At 45.2% G+C, this 23,546-nt stretch overlaps 1 protein-coding gene across 5 annotated transcripts in view; it reads left to right on the forward strand.

Moving 5' to 3' along the window:
* The window catches only part of MOCS1 (molybdenum cofactor synthesis 1), a 33,854-nt gene extending 22,001 nt beyond the window's left edge, over positions 1-11,853 (forward strand). For 2 of the 5 annotated variants that reach the window (XM_052806831.1, XM_052806833.1), the window contains exons 7-11: positions 191-303; positions 1,421-1,531; positions 2,344-2,464; positions 3,951-3,998; positions 8,057-11,853. In XM_052806831.1, the coding sequence (XP_052662791.1) occupies positions 191-303; positions 1,421-1,531; positions 2,344-2,464; positions 3,951-3,998; positions 8,057-8,928 (1,265 nt within the window). In that variant the 3' untranslated portion in view covers positions 8,929-11,853. Of the gene's footprint in view, positions 1-190; positions 304-1,420; positions 1,532-2,343; positions 2,465-3,950; positions 4,014-6,149; positions 6,205-8,056 lie in introns of all 5 variants that reach the window. The other 3 variants (XR_008238092.1, XM_052806834.1, XM_052806832.1) reach the window with 3 other exon arrangements.
* The last annotated feature ends 11,693 nt before the right edge of the window (positions 11,854-23,546 follow it).

Genomic DNA, 23,546 nt, shown 5'->3' on the forward strand with positions numbered 1-23,546 from the left:
TTTTGTGTTGTATCTTTTGCAGCTTATCTGTCTTCCCTGGATAAGCTGGAGTAGGATTAGTAGCAGGATTAGTTGGGGCTGGGACATGTACAGGGAAAACTGAGATTTGTGGCGAATGTAAAGGTGGTTCTCTGCTAATTAAAAAAATAAAATCCACAGTCTAAAGTTATGCTGGTTTTGTTAATTCTAGGCAATAAATGGAACTTCAAGAAGATGGTAAGCTACAAAGAAATGCTTGATACAATTAAACAGCGATGGCCTGAACTGGAGAAATTGACCTGTGAAACTTCCAGCACAGCCAAGGTGGGGTTAGACAAAGAACATGTGAAATGTGCCCCCATTCTTTCTCTGTCCTAAATCCCCAAATTCTCCCAAGTTCAGCGTTTATATTTGACAAGCAAAGTAAAAATTACTCAGTGTAGTAACTCTGGGATTTTGGTCAAGCTGCCTGCATGTGGTTTGACTCTTATTAAACACTGGTCATAGTCTTTATCTTTAGAATCGGAATCATTAGAATTTGGAGCAGGGAAGTGGTTGTCCCCCTGTACTTGGCTCTGGGGAGGCTGCACCTTGAGTACTGTGTTAAGTTTTGGGCCCCTCACTACAGGAAAGACATTGAGGTGCTGGAGCGTGTCCAAAGAAGGGCAACAAAGCTGGAGCCTGGAGTGCAAGTCTTATAAGGAGTAGCTGAGGGAGCTGGGGCTGTTTAGTCTGGAGAAGAGAAAGCTGAAGGGAGACCTTAGATATTAGGAAAAATTTCTTTACTGAAAGGGTTGTCAGTCATTGGAACAGGCTGCCCGGGGAAGTGGTGGAGTCACCATCCCTGGAGGTATTCAAAAAGCGCGTAGAGCGCGTAGACAAGGCACTTCAGGACATGGTTTAGTGGGCATGGTTGATGGTTGGACTCAATGATCTTGAAGGTCTTTTCCAACCTGAATGATTCTAAATACAATCTGTTTACTAGATGCCTTAGATATAAATAATGCCAGGCTTATATCCTGTATTTACAGGTTTTTAAACTTTTGTCAGTCTATGTCTGTCTGTCACTGCACATTAACAAGCCTGATGAAACAGTTGTTCAGTGAAATAACAGTATTGCTTTAGAGTGTGCAGTGTCACATGGGGGATTTCCAGCTTACATGAATCTATGGCTTATGGCTGCCTAAGAACATGCCTACTGGCATCACCTGTCAGTTGATAACTACAAGAGCAAACATTTAACAAGTTTGTGAATTTCAAGGGACAGGGCAGAATAGACTGGAACCCCTGACAAACCTGATTTTGCTTTTTTTCCTCTTGTGTGACCTTAGAACTGAAGAAAATCTGTGTTAAAATGTCTTCTGGTCTTTGGCAAAGTGGAGCTTTAAAAATGAGGAGTCTATGTTTGACTCTTCTTTTTTTCTCCTCTGCATTTCTTTAGAGTTATAAGGTGCCACATTTCCAGGGACAAATTAGCTTTATCACCTCCATGTCAGAGCACTTCTGTGGATCCTGCAATCGGCTGAGGATAACAGCGGATGGGAACCTAAAGGTTGGTAGTGAAACAGGATTCTCTTTGCTTTCATGCAGCGAAAGTAGTGTTGAAATTTTTCCCTTAAAAGTAGCTGGGATGTAAAGTAGGATGGAAAGACATAATTATTACCAGCTAACTCCTGTTTATCTCTCCTTCATGTATTCTTGTTTAAGCTTGTTGGGGAGATGTTACATCACCTTTTTTTGGTTTCTCTATTTGCTAACATAGTTAACTTCAGTTGTAAAACATGGTTGCAAGGCCAGTAAATATAAACATTTATTTTAATCTTTGATTCAAAATCATCTTAAACATGTGATAAGCAGATGGCTTCCCATTTAAAAAGGATCCAAACAGCTGTGAGGGCTTGGCTTTTGGGTTCCACAAGGATCCTGTCTTGTTTCACCAAACATCTTGCAACTCTTCTCCTTCAAGAGCAGTCTGTATTTTTGCTTAATGGCTGTAGAAAGGGGAGGGAGAGTCATTTCCTGCCATTTTGAAACTGGCAGTTTCTGGGGGAAAATTAAAGTTTTCAATTAAAAATTGGCACTTATGCATTGTCACCTGACATTGACAACAGCTGTGCTGCTGTCTAATGTCAGATGACTGAGGCAGCCTGAAGGCCCAATGGGCTCAGGTTACATAAACATCCCAGGCTGTCTGTGTGTGTATATGAAGAGAGATAGAGAAAGCAATCTCCATAAACATTCTCTCTTCAATAGGATAAGCCTCTTCAAAACTCCTTACTCTGAGGTTAGTATGAAATACTTGTAAAAGCTATTTATTTTATTCTTTCTCTTTTCTCTTCTTTTGTTTCCTTGGGTTGGCTGCAGGTGTGCCTTTTTGGGAATTCAGAAGTGTCCTTGAGAGATCACCTACGGTCGGGTGCCTCAGAGGAAGAGTTGGTTCAAATCATTGGAGCAGCAGTGGGCAGAAAAAAGAAACAGCATGCTGGTATGTTTATGGTACCTGAGAAATAACAGCAGTGACTAGGGAAAACAATGTCCTGGTACTGCTGTGGGATGCATTGACTTGCAAGGAGAAAGAAAGAAGGAAAAGCTTCTTGAATGAAGCTGCACTAAGGAAGGAGTTTTCTTATCTGATAAGAGTATTGTCTGATAGAAAGCTGGTAAGATACCAGTCCTGCAGTTACTCCAAAATCTGGATGTCAGTTTTGAGTCTTCTAACCTTCCATGTGAGCTAGAATCCAGACTGTCTAAAAGTCTTTCAGACTGACTTTTGTATTCAAAGAGATGCAAATACCACTGCTCACGATAACAACAGCAAAGTGTAAAGCTAAGCAAAAATTGATGGAGTTGTACTGGATCCCTTTTTTTCCTAAAATTAGTTTGCTGTAAAATAAGTACAAAAGCTAAATTGAGCTGTCATTCCAACTACTGCATTAACACATTTCTAGAAGTGACAAATCTCTTTTTCAGTATGCAGAAATTTGTAGCCACTCATCTAGTGCTCTGCATAAGGTCATGACACAAGGTCCGTGATGATGCAGTCACATTCTTGGGCTGTATTAGTCTTTTCTGAATTTATATTGATATAAACTATATTTGGCACATCTGAACCTAACCATATTTTCGTAATCTGACTTCAGCTGGGAATGCTGACCTCTTGTATATGAACTAGCTTTATGATCATGGAATAGTCCCCTTTACACTAAAAATATACTTTGGCCCTTTTGTTCTCTTGCAGATTCTTCCAGATTACTAACAAATTTAAAGGAAGCTTTTAAATCTGAGTGTACAGATGCAAAAGTACATTGGTCTGACCCAGATAAAATAGTGCCTTGTAAACATAAGAGAAAGGGTGGTGGGATTGTGGAGGGACTGATTCCTTTTTTTTTTTTTTTTTTTAACCCATTCACTTCTGAATTTCTGATTTGGGAAAACAGCGGGGGGGTAAGGGGATGGGGGGTGGGGAGAAGAGTGTTCTTCCCCCTAGTAAAGGCATTTTGCATCAGCAGCATTTACCTGACATTGTCTGTCTTCTTCCAATTTGTATTAATCCCAGTGTTGCCCTTGGGGCCTTCTGTGACTGGACTTCTTTGAACTGGAACACTGTTAACAGCTTATCCATAGAACTAATACAGTTAAATGCTATTGTTAAGAAACAAGATAGTCCCAAGTTGTTTGAGTTCTGTAGTAGGTAGACCATAATTCAGATTATGGAAAGCTTTCTGAGAAAGGGTTCTACAGTGTGATAGATCAGTAGCAGCTGGATGCTTGGAGACTGTGACAGCTATGGTTTTAAATAATACCATGTTAGATTCCCCTTCCTCCAGCTCCCTCAGTCTTTACTGAGCTTTGGTTTTCCTAGTATGCAGGTTGCACTGTGAAGAGCAGAAAACTAAATATATAAACCAGATGCATGACTTCTTAAAACCTAAAAAGCTAGGATTTTTATGTGTTCCTTATTTTATTTCTAGGCATGTTTAACATTTCCCAGATGAAAAACCGGCCAATGATCCTGATTGGTGGGTGACAAATCAGTACGTAATAAACATACAATGATTTTGTTTGGTTTTTGTCTTTGGGGGAGCAGAGTGGATTGGGCTTTTAAATCTAAATTGTGTTTGGTTCTGGCTTAGGTTTAGGCAAAGAAATGGGTTTCTTAAAAGGCAGTTGTGGTTAACATGCTGAAGTGGAAGAGGAAGAAAGGTTTAATGCCCCTACCAAGCCTTATCCGGTCTTCTGATTGATAGCACTGTTTGTTTTTTCTAATTTTGAAAGTTCGTTACATTTTCCAAAGGGATCACAAACTTTATTATCTTATTTCCTATCTATCTGCTCCCTTTGTACTTAACAAGAATAGTATAGTAACTTATAAGGCAGTTTGGGGTGAGTTTTATGAAATTGACCAGATTGCCATATACACTTAAAGGATGCAGAATGGACTTTTATCCCTGGATTAAGAAATTCAACTTCACTTCTAATATATAAAGCCAGTAACCTGACAGAAACGCAAGTTTTCCTACCTCACTACTTCTTTACTTCAGAATCTGAACCTTGGGGCTTTATTCTTTTGAAATGTCCTCTTATTGCTGCAAAGCCTCAGAATTTAACAATGAAAACTGGTGGTATCTGACCAGCCCTATGGACCAAGAGCCTTTCTTCTCCTTGTGTCTATTGAATATGTTTACTAACTCTCCCTTCTGCTTGAAGCTCTGTTCACGAGCGATATGGCATTGCTAGGATTCTCTTACTGATTTTTTTCCTCCTCCATGCCTGTTTTGTAAGATAGCTATCATCTACTTTTTTTCTTCCTTAGACTTAAAAAGTGTTTGCAAGTGTTAGCATTGCGAGATTAAGTGGAAGTTGTTCTATTGTTTCTTATCAACAAGGGGAGGAAAAAAATGCAGCAAGGGTGGAAGAGATGAACATTACTTTTCAAACCCAAACTCTCATCCTCCCATTGGATGCTCTGAAGCAGGTTAGCTGCTGTGCGGTTTAAAACACAGCTCTTAAAACAGGTACTCTTGGGGAGAGGAGGGTAACATGCATTAATTTGCTGGTCTTTGCTACAGGTGATATAATAACTGCTCTTTTTTTTTAAACCAAGACCCTAGTACTTGTACTTCTGTTGCCTTTATTAGGAAATAGGATCTACAGAGCTCTTTTAACATAGGTTTTCATGGGGAATATTTTTCACTTGATGCCCCTCTTTAAAGGGCCATCATTTTCCATGTTGAGTTTTAAAGTGAATGGATTCAGTGGCACAAGATTGTCTCTCTCAGTTTGCTTTTGCTGTTTTGTATTTGACCACTGCTGCATTGTGTTCCAGGAAGAGGGGAAAGAGGACCCTTTGTTTAAAGTGTGTATTGACTTGCTGCATGAGGAAAAATTTTCTGGTTTGTTTTCTGGGTTTTTTTTTAAGATGAAAAATACTATAGTAAACTCATGACAGATAATTTTTCAAGATGCCTTTTGAAAGAACCCTACACTCCAAAGTTAGCATTCATAGCAATGTTTGGATGTCTATAGATCAGATCCATCCAATTTCCTTTTGTAAAGTGCTTTAACATTGTCTGACATACAGACAGTAAAAGAGGCAGCCTGTCCAGGTCCTCCCCCAGCTGTTCCATGTCCCTTTGAGACTAACTGCTGGCAGTCACCACATCAGTGGACAGACTGGAGAGTATTCCACTGTGAGACATGGGGAATCATTAGGAGATTTCCTAACTGTGTTTTGAATTACTCACAAACTTCAAATAATGCTGGCGTGCAAGCAGTCAGTGGGGGGGGTGTATGGAATTAATTTAATGAAACTTAATGAATGCTGTGGAAATCACTAATTGGTTTTGCTAGTCCCAGTAAGCCAAACCTGGCTTCTTCCCTGCACTGCTGTATCTGATCCTTTGCTATATGGTTTGTAGCGTATTTTCCTTAATCAAAATATTCATTTTGGCAGGTTGTTCTTCTTATGGGTTCACTTCAGTTGTGGGAACTTCCTCCTTAATTTAAGTATCTATCTCCTGGCTTATATCCCCCCACCCCACCCTGAGACTGTGCTAGTTGGAAGCAAACACAGTTAAACTTCAGGTGCAGTAATAGGAGATGCAGTTTGTCAGATGGTTTCAGTTGTGCTATATATAGTGCTGTAGAAAACCATTATTTTTTTTTTTTAGGTATGTGAGCAATTTGGGTGAAGATAGAGATGACTAGGTACAACTCGAAGAAAATGTAGGTTGTTAGGAAAAGCAAAGATGCTTTGCATGCATTACTGTCTGTTGCTGTCTTTTTACTTACCACTCTACTTGAGCAAACAGTACTTCTCTTCCCTGTTCCTACCCATGTGGGTTTACCCTGCAGAAGTACTTGTCTGCCTTTGCAGTCCAGCTTCTCCTGAAGACAAGGCACCTTGCCAGGGGTTTAGGTTCAGCTTTAAAACTAATCAAGGAATCCAGAAGAACAGAGTACTTTTGAGTTCTTGGATTTTAAAAAGAATATTCAGGTTAGGCCCTGCTGTATAAAGAAAGAGGGAAAGAAAGGAAGAAGAAGCACAATTTTCTCTGCTCTTCTAAAGCAGAGCACTGTTGCACTCAAAACATTTATGTCCATTTAATCCCATTCCTCTGACAGTAAACGCATTACCACTAAACTTGCAGGAATCTTAATTTTAGCAGATAGGCCATCAGCTGTAGATCAAAAAGGGCCTTTGCCTGAATTTAGATTATTACAGTGATTAAAAAAAAAATAATTAAATCTATGGTTGATTTAAGCTTCAGTAATGTGCACTTTCAGATCAATGTTTGGAGGATACGCTAGATAAAAGAGGCGTTAGGTGCATTGGTTTTGTTGTAGCAGAGGACTAACAAGAAAGAGATGGGTTGGTTTGTTTCTAAAAAAAAAATAGGGTGGGGGCCACAACCAATGGGTTATCCACACTGTATCTGTTATTGTCATGTGGACAGTCCAAGGTGATACCTGTAGGTCAGGCCAGCAGAGGTAGCTCAGCAAGGTGCAGAGGGGCCAGGAAGCTGCTTTGATTCACCTGTGAGCAGTCTGAAAACTCAGGAGTAAGGGAGCTGCCCAAGGAGGTTATTGAGCAAAACCCAATTCCAAGTTTCTCAGAGCAAAGAGAGCAGGAGCTCCAGAAAAAGAGAAACATGCTTATCAATGAGGCTATTAAATTAGGGCTTAGCCACTTACCACTATACTGCTTTCTCTTTACTTATAAAACAAATCACTTCTTTTATGTGAAAAAGACTCCTTCTGTCTTGACACTTGGCATTTAGTCCAGAGCAAATGCCAAAACCAAGGGATTAAATGGTGAAAAGGGGCAAGGAGGGCTTACTACCTCTCTGCCAGCTGGGACCCCTGCCAGCTTGACTTAGAACATACTTCTGAGTAGATTTAAAATCTGTCAATGAGGGGAGCGTGGTTTTTCCAGTGCTTAAACTTCAGCTGTCATTAACGTGGTAAGAGCTGGTAGTAATAAGTGAGATTCCCATCACAGAGCCACCCTCTGAGCTTGTAGACAGTGCAGTTGCAGTGCTTCTGGTCCCCGCCGTCCTCAAGTGCTGGCTTCCCTGAAGAAGGAGATGAAAGGGAACGCAGCTGCCTGTGCTGGGAGGAAGGTGCTTGGAAAGGCAGAGTTGAGAATCTGAGTGCAAGAATTTCCTATTAACCCTGGCCAGGCTTTCAAAAGAAAACTAGTGCTGGGACAGTCTCAAATGGATGCTGAGATGCTGTGACTTGCTTTTCTTCAGAACTGATGTTCCTATAAGCTTTCTTGGCTGCTGTTTCTCAGTAAGTATGGATACTTTTTGAAAGCAAGTTGTTTCTTCTTGTCAGGGACCTTGAAATAAATGTTTTGAGTCTTGGGGTTCATAATAACAAACCAGCAAATTCAGGGAACTGATGAGAGAGAAGAGAAAGATCTTGAGGAGAAAAGTGGATGTTTGCAGGAGGTTTTTGCAATACAGAAAGTCCCAAGCAGTGCTGTGACAGGGTTCTCAGCTACTGCAGACTTAGCTTAGCTTTCCAGTTAGTAATATGTATTCTCATATTACTTTTTCGTTTTTTTCCCTAGAGCCTGCATTGATGTCATTCCCACTATGCCAAGATGCCCTGCAGTTTCCGGCAAATTCAAAACAGTGGGGCCACACATTTAGCCATTGGCTGACTTTGAGAACAAGTTTACCCAAACAAATGGGAAAAGCATTTATGAAAAATAAGCTTACAGGACAACCTTTCCTACCAGGATCTCACCCAGAGCAACAGTGGCACATAACGACAGGAATTCTACAAACCCAGCTCAGAGGCTGCTGTGTCTTCCAGAAGGACCCAAGCTCCACGTTTGACACAAAGTGCCTTGAGGCTTCTTCTGTTGGCCAAGTTTCTGTGGACTATCAGTCCAAAGAGGCAAGTCCAGGATCTGAATTCTGTACCAGGGATTTGGGATCTTGCACCAAGGTACCTCGTGCCTCTCACAGCTTGACTCACACTGATGAGGAAGGACGGGCCACAATGGTTGACGTTGGAGGGAAGCCAGATTCAAGAAGAAGTGCTGTTGCTGGTGCTGTGGTCTGCCTGGGTCAGAAGGCATTTGGGATGGTGAGGCAGAACCAGGTGAAGAAAGGGGATGTGCTGGCAGTAGCCCAGATTGCAGGAATTCAGGGAGCCAAGCTGACCAGCCAGTTGATCCCATTGTGTCACAACATCCCCCTCAACCATGTTGAGGTGTCCCTGAGCCTGGATGAGGCCAGATATGCAGTGGTGATTCGAAGCTCCTGTCAGACCTGGGGGAGGACAGGTGTGGAGATGGAAGCTCTAACAGCTGCCAGCCTGGCTGCCCTGACTGTGTATGACATGTGCAAAGCAGTTACTCATGAAATTGTGATCGAAGAGGTGAAGTTGCTTAGTAAGACAGGTGGGCAGAGGGGAGACTTCTCAAGGGTCTAGATCATATCCAGACCCCTCCAGGTGACCACTGTTCATGTGCAGCCTCTTACAGAACTACTTTTGCTCAGCTGGTAGGCTTGGAAACCTCAGCAGGTATACCATCTAACAACCCTACAACTCCAGTTTTGCCTTACCATGTCAGCTTACTGCTGGGTGAACAGTGGAGCCACTTATCCCTGTTGATAACTATGTGTGTTTTTTTTAGAGGACAGACTTCTCCACTCTGCCAGTACCTTCCTTTCAATGTCCTCACCATGAGCTTGAGCAAAGATTTCTAGGTATACCACAGAGGTGTTGGGTTTGGGTTTTTTTTCCTTCTTGCTGCGAAATATTCACAGCTGCTGTCATCCATCAACCATGCAACTGTGAGCTCTGGAAATGAAGCAAATGCTGAAAGTGCTATTATTTGGCAATTATTTTTAAGTCAAGAATTAACATTTCAGAACTGTGTTTGTCCATCTGTCTCCCAACCTCCTTAGTTGAATTTAGAAGGTGACAGTGAGAAGAACACAGCTTGGGAACCTTACCATACAGCAGAGATTATAACTGTCAAACAGTCAGGGTCACAGGGGCAGCTCCCATCCCTTTGCATTGCTACTGCTTCCCTTGCCTGCAAGTGGGAAATATACACATCTCAGTTTCAGAAGAAAAAAAAAGATGGCAGCTGACCAGTTGTCTGCCTTGAGTGCTCTGTAAAACATGATGTAGAAACAGAAGATTTCTGGGTTTGGAAGAATTATTTTGCTGATCTGAAAGATACCTCTTACAATGTTATAAGCATGTTCCAGCATCTTGACCTTAGCACTCAAATACATTGAGGCCCTGTGTCTGCATGCTTAAGGGCTTAATTATGCCATGCACAGAAATAGGTGTCAGCTCTCCCTGACTTGAGAAATGTCACACCAAGCCCCAGAAGACTCCCAATTTTTTAGTCCTACAGTGCAGCTCCTAGTGACCAGCAACCTGCATAGTCCTGACAGATAAAACAAACTTTAAGACTAGTAGCCACTTGGAAGAGTAAGGTAGTTTGTGTTGCATCAGCCAGAGTGTTTTCCTGCATGTTTCTCTAATTTGCTTTCATGAAGTCTTCTGGCCTCAGAGCACTTAAGTGTTCCAGTGGCCACTGTCACATAGCATTAAATAGCTTTGATAATTGACTATCCTAGATAAGAAATTACTCAACATTGTTAATATTGATGGATGCTTTTCAAATGTTAATTTAAATGCTCTAAACAGGGTGTTTTCAACTTTGGTTTACTTGTTTTCTACTGCTTATGGCTAATATGAAGTTGCATATGATTCAGGGTGCTCCCTCTCCATACGCACAGAGAGTTGAAGACAGCTCTAATAATGTCAGAGGCTACTGAAAAAGCATCTTAAGCTTTGCAAGTAGCTGCTTCTCATGAAATAAGGTTAAATTATTGTGAGCATCAGTAAAGTACGCACCACACTGTCACACACATCCTGCTCACTTAAAGTAAGCACAGGCCTAAGATGAGGAGGCAACAGATTTTACTACAAATCTCATACACTAGCTACCACAGAAGGCACTTTTTCCATTGCAGATGAATTTGTTTCTTTATTCATTGGCACTGTGAGATAAAGCACATGCAACAACACACCTAGCAGCTACAGCTGTGTCGTGGTTTCAGCCCAGCCAGTAACAAAGGACCACGCAGCCACTGGCTCACTCCCCCTGCCCCCCTCCGGTGGGATGGGGAGGAGAATCAGAAAAGAGAAAAAAAACCAAAACAGAACCTTGAGGGTTGAGATAAGGACAATTTACTGGGACAACACAAAAAGAGAAGTTACAACAACAATGGTACTAATGAAAGAATATACAAAAAGAGTGATGCACAGTGCAACTGCTCACCACCTGGAACCTGAAGCTCTGCCACTGCCCCCACCGAAAGCTGAGTGTGCCCCCCCCCACCCACCCACTCCCCATTTATATACCGAGCATGATGTCACATGGTATGGAATAGCTCCTTGGCTAGTTCAGGTCAGCTGTCCCAGCTGTGCCCCCCCCCCCCCCCCCCCCCAGGTTCCTGTAAAAATTAACTCTATCCCAGCTGAACCCAGGACAAACTGAAAGGAGGAAGGAGTCTGGAAAGCTTGGTGCCCAAACTCCATAAACATTTGTACTCCTACATTCAGTGTTCTAGTCCTTATTCCCTTGATATCACTGATCTGTCTTTAAGTTAATAGTAAGGGCACTCCTGCTCCTTCCCAAGAGTGTACTTAGCACTGTCATACTGAGCACCAACAATCCCCCCCGACCCTGCAAATACAAGAGACCATGTTCATCTGTGGAGCTGCTGTGTCCACAGCGCAAAAGTTTCCCTAGCTCAGCATGGAAACAAATTGTCAGGAAAAGTAAGCACATGTGTAACCTGCTAAGTTAACTGATTTACACAAGCACTTAACTCCCCCTACCTCGCACAACACACTCTGCCCTCACCCAGCCTCTAGATAGTTTTGAAAACTGAGGAAACTAGACAGTAATAATAAAGTGATGCTTTGGGGCATACGATTCTTTGGCTTCTGAGAAGTTTGCCGTCATGCTGTAAGGCTCACACAAAGGACTACAGAGCATGTGCATAACTACCATGCACATCTTGCTACTTACGCACATTTCACTACTTTCTTGGGTTGAGAGTGGCTCAAAGCTTTGGGCAACAGACTTTGGTGCCATTTTATGCTCATGTTACATTATTAAATCTTGAAATAATTAACGCACATTTATAGATAACAAACGAAGCATGAGTCAACAGAACATTTTGCAAGAGAAATGAGCTGATAGGACTGTATGTTTCACTGGTGCTGGGTGCGCAATGGTGTAATATATGTTGATAAACTGACTGCTTTTTGGAGGCTTGCTTTTTTTTTGTCCATTGCATTTTTAATAAATACTAGTTGTAATGGAATATGTTTCGCATTACTTTGAATACCCTTTTTATTCATTCAAAGGAACATCTATGTTTTTATCCATGAGCTTCTATGAATAGTTAGGACAAGCAACAAGACAGACTTTGAGTTGCAATGAGTAGTCACCAATTAGCAAAGCATCAGTCACAGTAACTTATTACTATAAGGAATCTACTATTTTTTTTGTTGAGTGAAACTCATCTTTATCTGGCTGTTCTTAAACTAAATAATCCTGTAGGTTTAGCATCATAATTGATCATCTCTCATCATTATCCCAGCTTCTCCCACGCACCTGTTCTGAGTCAGTGGTTGCATATAACAGTACTGCTTTGTGTTGCAGAGTAGCATAAGGAACTGCTGCCTCCAGAGCTCTCCCTCTTAGTCTGACCAACTGTGCACTGAAACTGAGGTCCAGGAAAGTGCCTGTATAGAAGTCCATCCCTCCTGAATCAGGAATAAGTCTAAGGGAAATTCCTCTTCTGATCCATCTGAGCTTCCAGGAAAGCTCTCACCTCTTCTACTATCAAGAAGGTATGTTCCTACCTGAGGACGTTTAGTCAGTTGAGCTGTTCACTGTAACCAGCCACAGTGCAGTGCAATTGCTCTGCAAGAGGGCAGAGACAGCAGCTGTACTGCCAGAGGGTCTCTCTCTCTCCAGGTACAGCCTCCAAATGCTGCCGATCCTGGGACGATAGCACAAAGCTTTACATCCTTTTTCTAGGAGCTGCTTCCTAATTTGGAACCAGGTTTTTGAGGATTTAACCAAAAGAAACAGTGTAAAGCACCGAGCCCACCACCTCCTCCTGAAGGGTGCCATAAGAGCACAAATCGCACCTCTAACACTGCATGCCAAACACAACATGAATGCAAATATTGCAGATCATGGCAGCCCTAACAATGCATGTGCAGTATAGCTTTTGCCTGCTGGAAACTCTCACTTGCCCCAGCTAATGTCCCATTTGTATCTTACTGTCGTTCACTGCTCATCCAGCCTGCCTCTTTTGCAGCAGTTTTGGCCTGTCTACTTCATGGCCACATCCTGAGGCTACTTGCCCTACCCTCGGACTGCCCTGGAAAAAAAATGGGTGCGGCATGTAAAGGAGAAGCCAGCAGAAGCTGGTCACTAAGTAGTCTTAACGAGATTAAATCTATGTCAGAGAGCAGTGCTCTCAGAAACTGCTGAGGGAAGAAGTGTGGGGAAGACGAAGCTTGAAATACCTTAGGAAGGGACCTCTGCTTCTGATGGGAATGACTCAAAACCAGACTCTAAAAGCAACAGCAGCTGCACACTAAAAAGGGGAATGACTTTTTTAGCTATTCTAAGCCCCTGGTGACCTGCGGTAATTCTCTAAGTTGCTGACGTTACTCAGCTTTACGTGGGATTTGACTGAACAGAATCTGGCCCTTCATCCCACCCCTTCCTTGGCCCTTCATCCCACCCCTTCCTTGGCCCTTTGCTAGCTTGCAGCTCCTTCTGGCTGCCTCAGCAGCAGTAATGCAGGCATGTAACAGCTTAAAAATGGCTGTAACATTGTGTGTGCTTTGGCCAGGACACAGGACTGCTAATTAGTTATATGGAAACACAGTTCACTTCCCTGCACTTACTAGAGCCTTGCTCCAAGAGAAGCTTAGCATTTCAGGGAACCTAAAAACAGAGGAGTTGCTTCTTGCAGTGGGCTGACTAGGCTTTCAGTTTTTTGAAACTTCAGGTTAAAGCCTCAATTTAGGCCTCAAAACCAGTGGATCTGAGGAGCACTGCAAAGCTGTGACAATGGAAGGCAAACCCCTGACATGTCTGGCACGCTCCCCAGAAAGGCACAGGGTGGGGCGGCCAAATCCTTTTTCACAGGCTGGGCCTGAAGGGCTTTGGGTGAGCTCAGCGCTCCCTGTCACAAGAGCAGATTCTAGTTTTGGTCACAACAAGCTTGAACAGTGGTAGCTGAGACACAGATCCAGCTATCTCTACCTTCCCCTGTCCCTCCACACTGCCAGTGCCATGTTTAGAAACCTTCAGTTCAGCATGTCTATTTTTGTACTCATCCTATTTGCTCCTTTGGGGAGCAAAGTGCAAGTTCACGGGAAGGGATGAGTGCCCCAAGACACTGCTGAGCTTTGCTCTGAGCAGAGCTGCATGACAAACCAGGCATTGCTCAGCTTCATCTGCACAACCCGACTGCAAAGGCATGGCCATGGCCATCAGACAAGCTGCCTAGCGTCTGTGGCTCTCCAAGGTGCCATCCACACAACACTTGTTCCATGGAGCAAAGCTTCACACCTCATTATTGCTTAAGGGTTGCTTCCAAAACCCCAAATTAGCAACAGTATTACAGAGACAATTGCCTCATCAATAGCTCCATCAACAGAGAGGGCATAAAGCTCATCCTCAAATTCTGGAGAACCTGCCCAAAACCAGAAACTCTCAGCACTACTAAGCTGTTCCTGCATGGATTTAGTCTTAAAAATAAATGCAACAGAAACACTCTCTTCTATACCCATGATCTTCCAGGGTGCACAGCTGAAAGGACACAAGGCCAGCAAAAGCAGAGTTTCTAGTTGCAATGTCAAGGGCAGCTTGGCTGCAGTGTGACAGGAGGCAGGGGAGGGTCAGGCAACTGTTGTGTTAATATTATGCTTGGAAAATAACACATGCCATCAGATATACAGCTGCTCCACTAGTAGTGCCTTAGACCAGTTACCAGCTGGTGCACGCTGTGGCAAATCTCCATCAACATCACCAGAGCTGTGCAGCATCACACCAGGCAGAGACCTGGCCTGTAGCATCTGCTTCTGCAGGGCTGGGGGAGAGGGGTTTCAGCTGCGCAGCTCTGACATGGCATTACTGCCACTTGCCAAGGCCTTAATGAACTCCCATTTCATTAACAGGGTCATTTCGGCACTCGAGCCTCCCCACACGCAGAGTTCCAGTGAGGCTGGAATTGCTGCTGTCTCAAGGCAGTGCGTGGAGCTGCACCCTCCCCTCCCCTCCTGCTGCCTCCCCAGCTGCCACCCACAGTCTCCGCACTTTGGAGAGCTGTGCTTCCCCACCCTGGGTCTGACACTGAATGGAAATGTTTTAGCTCTGTGTGGCTCATTTGGCTTCTGCAGATCAACTCCTGGGGCCATCCCCAGCCCAGATCCAAGAAATGAGCTGAGCTGAAAGAAGGGAATAATTTTTGCTGCCCCTGAAGCCTCAATTCTCCTATTGCAGCTGGCAGCTTGAAAGGCTCCATCCTGCCAAAACTAAATCTTAATTGGGATCAGTGGAAAAGACAAGCTGCTGCCAGGGCCGCCCTGATCCCAGGCTTATAGAGAACATGGGCAGAGCTTGCCCGGCCCCACAGGAGAGGGCCTTCACTTGGGTTTACAAAAAATAAAATAAAATTCCCTCCAGACCTGTGGTATCAGTGGAAGCAGCAAGCTGAGGCCAAGAAGGAGAGGAGATGGCTTAGCCAGGTAGTTTGCAGAGAAGGAGCAGGGAGAACCACACCACATGGAAAATCCTCCCGCCCTCACAGCGTGCAGGGAAGGGAAGCCACCAGCAAGGCCGAGGGGCAGCTGGCAATCCCCAGGCCCTGCAGTGAATCCAAATACTACAACCAGCCCTGAACAAACACACAAAACTATCACAGTATTGCACAGAAACACTCCTGCCAGGGGCTATAGGAAAAAGGACAAGATAATCTTGGCTGCTTATGACAGCAAGACCAGACCAAAACCTCTTCAAGCATCCTGTCTGCATGTGGCACCAGGATGGTACATGATGTTTTTTCCAAGCCACAGACATTGATTTCAAGCCTGCTTGCTACAAAGACCATTGCCAGAGCTCACTCTTACCTCCACAATTAGGCAAAGTCTAGCCACCCCTTTGGCTTTGAGGATGCACCCAGAAGTGCTGCTCCCAACTCCTAATGCACCCAAGATAAGGAAATCTGGTCAGGAGCACCTATAAGTACAGTGTCCTGTCATCTCGGCCACCATCTTGTCCCAGCGACAGCAGAAACGTGCAGCGGGAGTGGAGCAAAGTGAGTAGCCACCAGTCTGGGTGATTTTGACAGTATTTGTTCCATCTTGCAGATTTAGGGGTATCTTTGAAGTCCCTACATCAGAAGGCCACCGTGGTAAGGTCTTGCTCGGACTGGGAACTTTAGAAGACCTCACCTTGCTGACTCAGAGGGACAGGATTACAAGCAGCTTATGCAACAGATGCCATGCAGGCACCACAGAGCTGCTGGACCTGAGCAGTGAAAATGGGCTTTTGCTCTGGTAAAATGGCTTTAACAGGATTTTCCAGCCAGCAAACACTCTTTCAGGGACACACCCAGGACGTTCAGCCATCAGCAACACAACTGCACACAGAAGGCTCTTGGCCAACCAGACTAGGAGGGGTATTTAAACACAAGTTTCTTGCATTCATCTTTATAGCCTGCTATTTCCCTCCCGGCTCACTGAGGATGTCTTAGTGCACATCCCTTTGGGATGTCTCAGATGCAGCAAAGGCATGGCCAGTAACAGTTAGCCCATCGCCAGTAAACCATAGCTTTTGCAAACCTATGCCAGAGAACTCTAGCTGAACCCCAGCAGCTGGAGGGGGTTTCACTTCCACTTCTCCAAGGCTGGTATTTCAAGGTGTTTTTATTTCTTTTTAATCAATGCATGTGGCCAGCTCTGGAGGGGGCTGAAGGAGGGGAGGGAGGTGGTGCAGCCACGGTATCTGTACAAAGTAGTTCCACATGCAAGGGAAATGGGGCTCGACTCGCTCGGTGCGTGTTTTGCAGTGCGGTTATGGGCCGTCATTCCATCTCCACAAAGCTGTTATTTATTTACTTAAAGAGTTGCATTCCATGGAAAAAGCTGCCCCAAGATAGCACTGTGTTTCTAAAATTAAACACAGCTGGCTGGAGTGAGGAGCAAGTGAGTGAGCACTCCTGTGCTCCCACCAGCAGTGGGAACAGGACTCCCCATGTCCTGGAGTCCCTCACCCACACTGAGCTGCAGGAGAGCCTGTCAAAATGCCTCCCGTGTCCTCAGCAATGAGGGAGGCAGCTCTCTGGGAAGCCAGGCTCAGACCAAGCGCCTTACCCAAAAGCAAGAGTGCCAACGCTTTCTACGGCAGAGAACGAGGTTTTAATAGCAGTGATTGCACTTCCTTCCCCAGCAGCCCTGGGAAAGTCCTTGCCCTGCTGCAGGAGAGCAGACATCCCACCAGACATCTGACACAGGTTTGAGTGTGGCCAGGAGAAGTCCTTTAACATAATTTGTGAGGACAGGCTGCATTCCTGAGGCTCATCTCCTATCTAACCTAGCCAAGATTTTCTTCCAGTTCATGTGTCACTGGTAGCTTCCTGCTTATAGTGAAGCTCATTTAGCCCTCGCTGTTGTAACCTGAGTTAAGAAACCTGTTTTCACAAAGAACATTTATAGAAGGAAAGGGGAAAACTCAAGTGTTCCTCCAACCTCACATGGCACCAGCAAGAATTTTCCCCCCAGACGCGCTCTTGGCACCTGTTCGCCTGCCCGACACACATGCACAGGGGCTGCCTCTACATCAGTGAGTAGCTCAGCTCAGAAATGAGTGCATCAGCTCATCAGAGCAGCTGGTGCCAGAGCTGCTGTTCAGGGGTTTTGCCATGGCCTAGATTTAGCCTCATCCCTCAGACAAAATGTCTCCACACACATGCAGCTGAAACTCTCCAAAGGACTGGTCGGACACTGGTGGAGCCCCCCAAGCCCATCGGGGCTGGGAGCACCTTGGAGGTGCTTGGGAAGCAAAGCTCCCAGGAATGGCGGAGGTGGCTCCGTGAGGGCCATGGGGAGGATGGTGGGGTTTGGCCCCAAACCTTGCTTCTCTGCACCAGAAGGCTCATGCAGATGTGGGACAAGGAAAGACTGAAAAGAAGTCTGAATCAGACCCAGAACCAGCAGTGGAAGAAATGGGGACAGCTGGTGACAGGGAAGATGGTGAAAATGGTGGTGAGGTTGGGAGTGCCTGTGCCAGCTCCCTCGTGGCCTGAGGACCATGCCCTGTCCTGAGCACAGGCAGGAGTTGCTGCTCCCCCAGCTATGAGCAAATAGACAGTCCCTGGCATCCCATGAAGCTTGTTGCAACCAACACAGGAAGAGGAGGTCAGTCCCACCACTACAGGCCTGGACTGTGATCCAGGAGGACCTGAGCACAGGGGTGTGGGCCAGACCAACATGTCATGCTTAGTAAGTCGCTCAAATTATTGTTTGCAGATGGGGACACTAACCTAGCCTTCTTGTTGTTCTGTGCACTTGGCAGTGAGTGCCTGGAGACAGATTTGCAAAGCTGTGTGCTCCTCATGTCTGACATACATCTGGAGATGGTAATGTTTGCCACCAGACTGACAAGGTTGCTTTTAGCAGATGTGGCTTTTGTCCCTTGGTTTCTCCCAAATGTTAGATGAAGATTTCACTTCCCTGCCTCCCAAGGGAAAACCTCCACATGCATTGGTGACAGCCCAGATCCTGTTCTAATGACTGCGAGAGGTGGAGACATTCAGCAGTGACAAAGCTTATTGCAGAGCTGAGGGAAAGGGTAGGCAGGAGCAAGAAGGGAAGAAAACTGGCCACCACTCCTGCGAGAAGCTCTCAGGAAAGAGCCTACCCCTCATCAGAGCTCAGCTATTTCTGTGATTATGTCCATTTGCCCAAAATTATACTGGTTCTCCTCTGTGCAGCACTAAGTGAGGTCTACTGATCCCTGTCCAATCTCCTGCTGCCTTTCTGTTTGGATTAGGGTGCCAACATGGGTTAAAAATTAGAGAGTAAGATTGCCTCAGTATCTGATTTATCCCCTTCCTCCTCCCATCCTGCTTTGGGATGTGCTGGTCAGCATCCCCCCAGGAGAGGATTAATCAGGAACAGACAGAGAACTGGCAGCTGCCTGACAAGGACAAGATCATAGCTATGGACAAGCTGCAATTTGGAGTCTTTTTCTTTGACCTTGGTACAAGTCCAGGGCATGCTTGCTGATGCATCCCAGCACTGACACCCCAGGAGTTGGCACAAGATCAGCATCCCTGAGGCCACAGCTAGCTCTGGTCCCAATGTTGTATTGCCTCAGTGCTGGAGCTGCTTCTATGGTGAAAGGCTGCTCATCCCTGTGACTCCAGAGGCAGCTTCAGCTCTCCAGCTGTGGGAAAGAGGTCCTCTCCACTTAGGGTGAAGCCTCTGTTTCAGGGACCAGAGCAAGGGAAGATGTTACCACCATTCTAAAAGGGCAACACTACATGTTTAACATTCACTCCCTGGATGAACAACAGCTACACCACCAGCAGACCACACCAGGAGAACAACAGGAAGGTAGGAAGTGCTGTCTGATCCACCTGCCAACTCCTGCCCCATTAGAGCAGTGCTTACATGTGAAGCCAGGCTGAGCACAGAGCAAGAGCATTTGTACCAGGGACAGTCCTCTGCAAGGGGCTTCCCCTGGAGCCTGAGGTGCCCAAGCTCCAGCAGCTGTTACTGCCATGGAGAAAGGGCAGCAGATCCTCCCAAGGGGGGCAACAGAAAGGACTTGTGAGGGGCACAAGAGGGAGCTGAACAGGGCTTAGATGTTGAAGGGAACCAGGAGCAGAAGCAAGGGGTAATTTACAGCAGAATGGGCCATGGCTCTTAAGAGTTATTTTCCTGCTTGGGAGCTGAAAAGGAAGGAGAACCCTGGATTGGACAACCCTGGGAAATATCTGCCTTTGGGGGTTAACGAGCTCCTTCTACAAAGAGCGAGCAGATCCAGACACAAACATAGTCTGTGTTACCCAAGGAAACTCTTGCCCAGTTATAATACCTTACTGTGAGCCCAAGGGTGGGCAAGCACTAGGCTGATTCCTACTTCTCCCCCTGAAAACACCTCATGACTCTGCAGGGGCTAAGATGACAGTTCCCATCACACCTAGAGGCCATTGCACAAAAACAGCAGCCAGCAGGCACGGCCTGCACCAGTCACAGGAACATGCAGTAGCAAAGAAATGCTTTAGAGCACCATTTCTTATCTCTTGAATCCAGTGACCACCTAACCTTCTTAGGGGGATGGGGGGATCCATCTTTGTTCTTTTACAGTATTGCCACAATGCCATAACCAAATGAAAAATAGCTTAAGCTTTAAGTAGATGGACATTCATTTTCCTCCTGTTTTGTTTGCTTCCTTGTGTGGGTGATGGAGCATGCAAAAGCTTTTGATCTTTTTTTTCCTTCCTCAGCCACGGTCCACAGACCACCTTCCGATACCTTTACAGACCACTGTCTTTCCAGGAACCACAAATTGCAAAATACTGGCAGAGTATGATAATCAGAGCATGAGCTACGGTTTCACCACAAGCAAGTACTCAGGTAGTCTCTCATGGGATGTCCAAACCAATTTTTACAATACTCCTGATATTTTAGAGGATGATAAAACACAAGCTTTGCCCCTGCAGATCCACTGGCAAGGCAGATCTTTACTTACGAACAGACAAGTAGTGAGTATCCCCATCTCCCAGGTCACTCAGGCACCCTATTATTTCAAGAAATCTGACAATCACAGTTCCGCCCCCAGGCGTTTAAAACCTCTGCAAGGAACACAGAGAGAAGGGAGCCCTCCTCTCCACAGGGACAGGCAGCAACATCATGTAGTTCACAATGCACTCGCCTCCCTGTCTGCCCCATGGGGAGGGGTGTGCAGGGCTAATGTGAGCCCTGCTCCCCAGATCCCTGCAGCTTCTGCATGACTTCTTGTGCTTTCCCTGGTTAGCAGTTGGTGGAACTGCCCTGAATAGCCATTTCCATTGTATCTCTATGAAGGGAGAGGATGAAAAAGGTCATACTATAACATGACAGATCCAACCACTATTGGTCATAGACATTTCAGCCAGACAAAAGCCTTTTTTCACATCTTGCACTGTGCAATGAATTATGAAGTATTTTTCCCTGTTCCACCTCCTCACCTCCCCCCATTTTCTGGTTATTTTTTTAGCTAATGTGATTGGAGACATGTTCTCCTTTCATGAGCACTGCAAGGAATTGGCTCAACACCATTGTGCCCCACATCTAAAACAAGGTGGGCAAAGAATGCTTCCTGGGTTCCCACATTAAATTAATCACAGCATTTCAGACCCCTCTGACCCCCAGGGTCCAATGCTGTCACAGTAGGAAAGAAGCAGCAGCTCTCAAGGCAAGCTTCCAGCTCACTGCAAACCCTGCAACTCACACAAAGATTCTCCAAGACAAGTGGGAAGAAACATTGGCTTGGAGGGAGAGGGACAGCAGCACAATTAATTGCTCATTTTAAATTCCGCCATTTAAAAAGAAAGAAAAAAGCAAAGAAGAAGGGAGTCTACAGATACTAGTAGCTACCTGACATGGTATCTCTAGGAAGAGACTTGTATGTGGAGCATACAAATGAAGGCATATGCCAGCAAATGATTCATATTTAGCCATGCATCTTCTAAGCTCTAGCCCTGCAGAGACATAGGGCAGCCCTGGTCAATAGAGCTGGCAACAGCTCACCTGAAGGAGGGACTGCAGAGGCTGGGGATGAGACTGGGCATTGAGGTGCCCCATTCCCCTAGGCAGGCCAGCTGCTAGGGGATGTCTGGCACCCCTTTCCTCGCCCCAAGTAACCGCACACAATGGGAAACCCCAAGAACATTCCCATCCCACAAATGGTTTCTTTGCCCACGCACTGGGAGTTGCCTGCAGCACCCACTCCCACCTGCAGCCCAGAGGTCCCCGTCTCACCCCCAGCCAGCATCCAGCCCAGAGGCAGTAAATGAGGTGGAACTCCTCAATACATTCGTGTCATTTTTTATGCTTTGATCATGGCTGGAAAGGTTTTGTTTAGCCACACAACTCCTTCTCATTAATTAAACATAGGAAAGAAGAGGGGAGCTCAGCTTTGGGAGGACAAATACTGATCCTTAAAAAGCAAAGGTTAACCCTTTCGAAGAATCATAGTTGCATTTCCTTTCAAAGACACTTTAGTTTGTTTTTTTTTAAAAAAAAAAACAACAGCAGAAACATAGCTTGACAGGAAATAAACAAAAATATTAAAACCAGGTACCCCAAAATGATGTCCTACCCTGGTTTATTCCTCCTCTGCTTCATTCTCTCATCAAAGCACATATGAGCAAGGCATTTTGCTTTCTTAATGCATCTTTACATCACTATCTTACATGAAAATTCAGTCTGCCAGGCTGGTGCTTGTACAGACCAGCAGATCTCCAAAAATGGGTAAAAACCAGTATTTTAGCAGAGTTACATGGCTCCACAAGCAGCATCACTCTCATCTCCCCTAAGCAATCTGTGCTGAGAGCGGGGGGGGGTGGGAGGTGTTAGAAGAAAAAAAAAAAAAGGACCCTACCTCCTGATGAGAATCTGACCAAAGTAGAGATAACAGCAACTATGTCTCAGAGAAAACAGCAAGAAGCCCATTAGCTACAGAAACATCAAACAAACAAAATCTAGCACAACAATGTTAAAAACCAAAGTTTTGGGCTTTGTGGGGGGGGGGGGGGGTAGGGAGGGGGGGAAGTCTTTAATTATTTTGTTTCCTAGCAGTAGAAATCTGTTCCCAAAAGGCCAAGCAGATTTCTCCCAGAAAGCTCCATGTCTGCTATGGCAGAGATAAAAGTCATCTATGTTTAAACAGAAGCCAAAGGTTAAAGAAAGGGAAAACCAATGAATCCTCAGCCCTTCCCAGCAAAGAGCTCCCCTTACCCTCCTCCTCACTCCCAGTCATTCAGGGCAGCTAAACCGCAATACTAGTTTTGTTCAGAAAAAGCCATGAGGTGCTTACCTTGCTTCTATGAAGCGATGACAAGGACAGGGAGGTCCATGACCACAGGGAAGATGCCAAATGGGAAGATGGAAGGAGGCTTCTGTGCTGGACCCATCCTGCAGGGCAGAACACCAGCCCCCCCGCTGTGTGCTCCAACCCCAGTGAAAATATGAAAGAAAGAAAATTCTTCCTGTTAGAATTCAGGCAGGACATCTCTGGTTTTTTAAAGCAGACAGAATTCAAATGCCACTGGGTTTCACCTCTAACAAGAGGAAAACCAATGGTTTGGCCTCCTCTACTAAAACCCAGCTGCTAAAGAAGAGAAGACAGGGAGGTCTCCACATTTTCATCCTGCCTCTGCCACTCATGCAATGCATGGATTTCAGAAACATCCTTTCACCTCTGCCCTTGCATCTGTAAAGTAAGAACCTCATAGCCAGACTTTCAGCAAAGCCTGAACCAAATATATCGAAACAGAGAAACTGAGAGCCGTTTTAACAAATGTAAACCAAGAACCTTCCCACACAGCGCTCAGACTCCCATCTGCTGCCTGATGGTTCTCAGCCTGTGCAAGCAATTATCCCCTGATTACTTTTGCTCCTTTCCATGGCCCTTCCCACCTGAGAGCCAGAACTAACAGCTGGGGCTTTATTTGGGGTCCCTGGGAACCCATGTACTGTAGGAATGTGCTGCAGAGCCAGCAAGGCTCCCACTTGAAGCTAGGCATGAGTTTCTCAGGAGCTCATGGTTAAAACATTGCCCTCTGGTGGGCTGAAGATAAACATGAAAAGTTGTGGCTTAAGGATGAATTTTGTCAGCAGGCTATTTCTGTTAGAGAGACAGGGAGATCCATGTGTAAGTGAAACAGCTGGACACATTGTGTCCAAGATGAAAACAAGGTTCTGCCCCTGAGCTC

Source organism: Harpia harpyja, chromosome 13 (genome assembly GCF_026419915.1).
Source record: "Harpia harpyja isolate bHarHar1 chromosome 13, bHarHar1 primary haplotype, whole genome shotgun sequence".
Classification (NCBI taxonomy): domain Eukaryota; kingdom Metazoa; phylum Chordata; class Aves; order Accipitriformes; family Accipitridae; genus Harpia; species Harpia harpyja.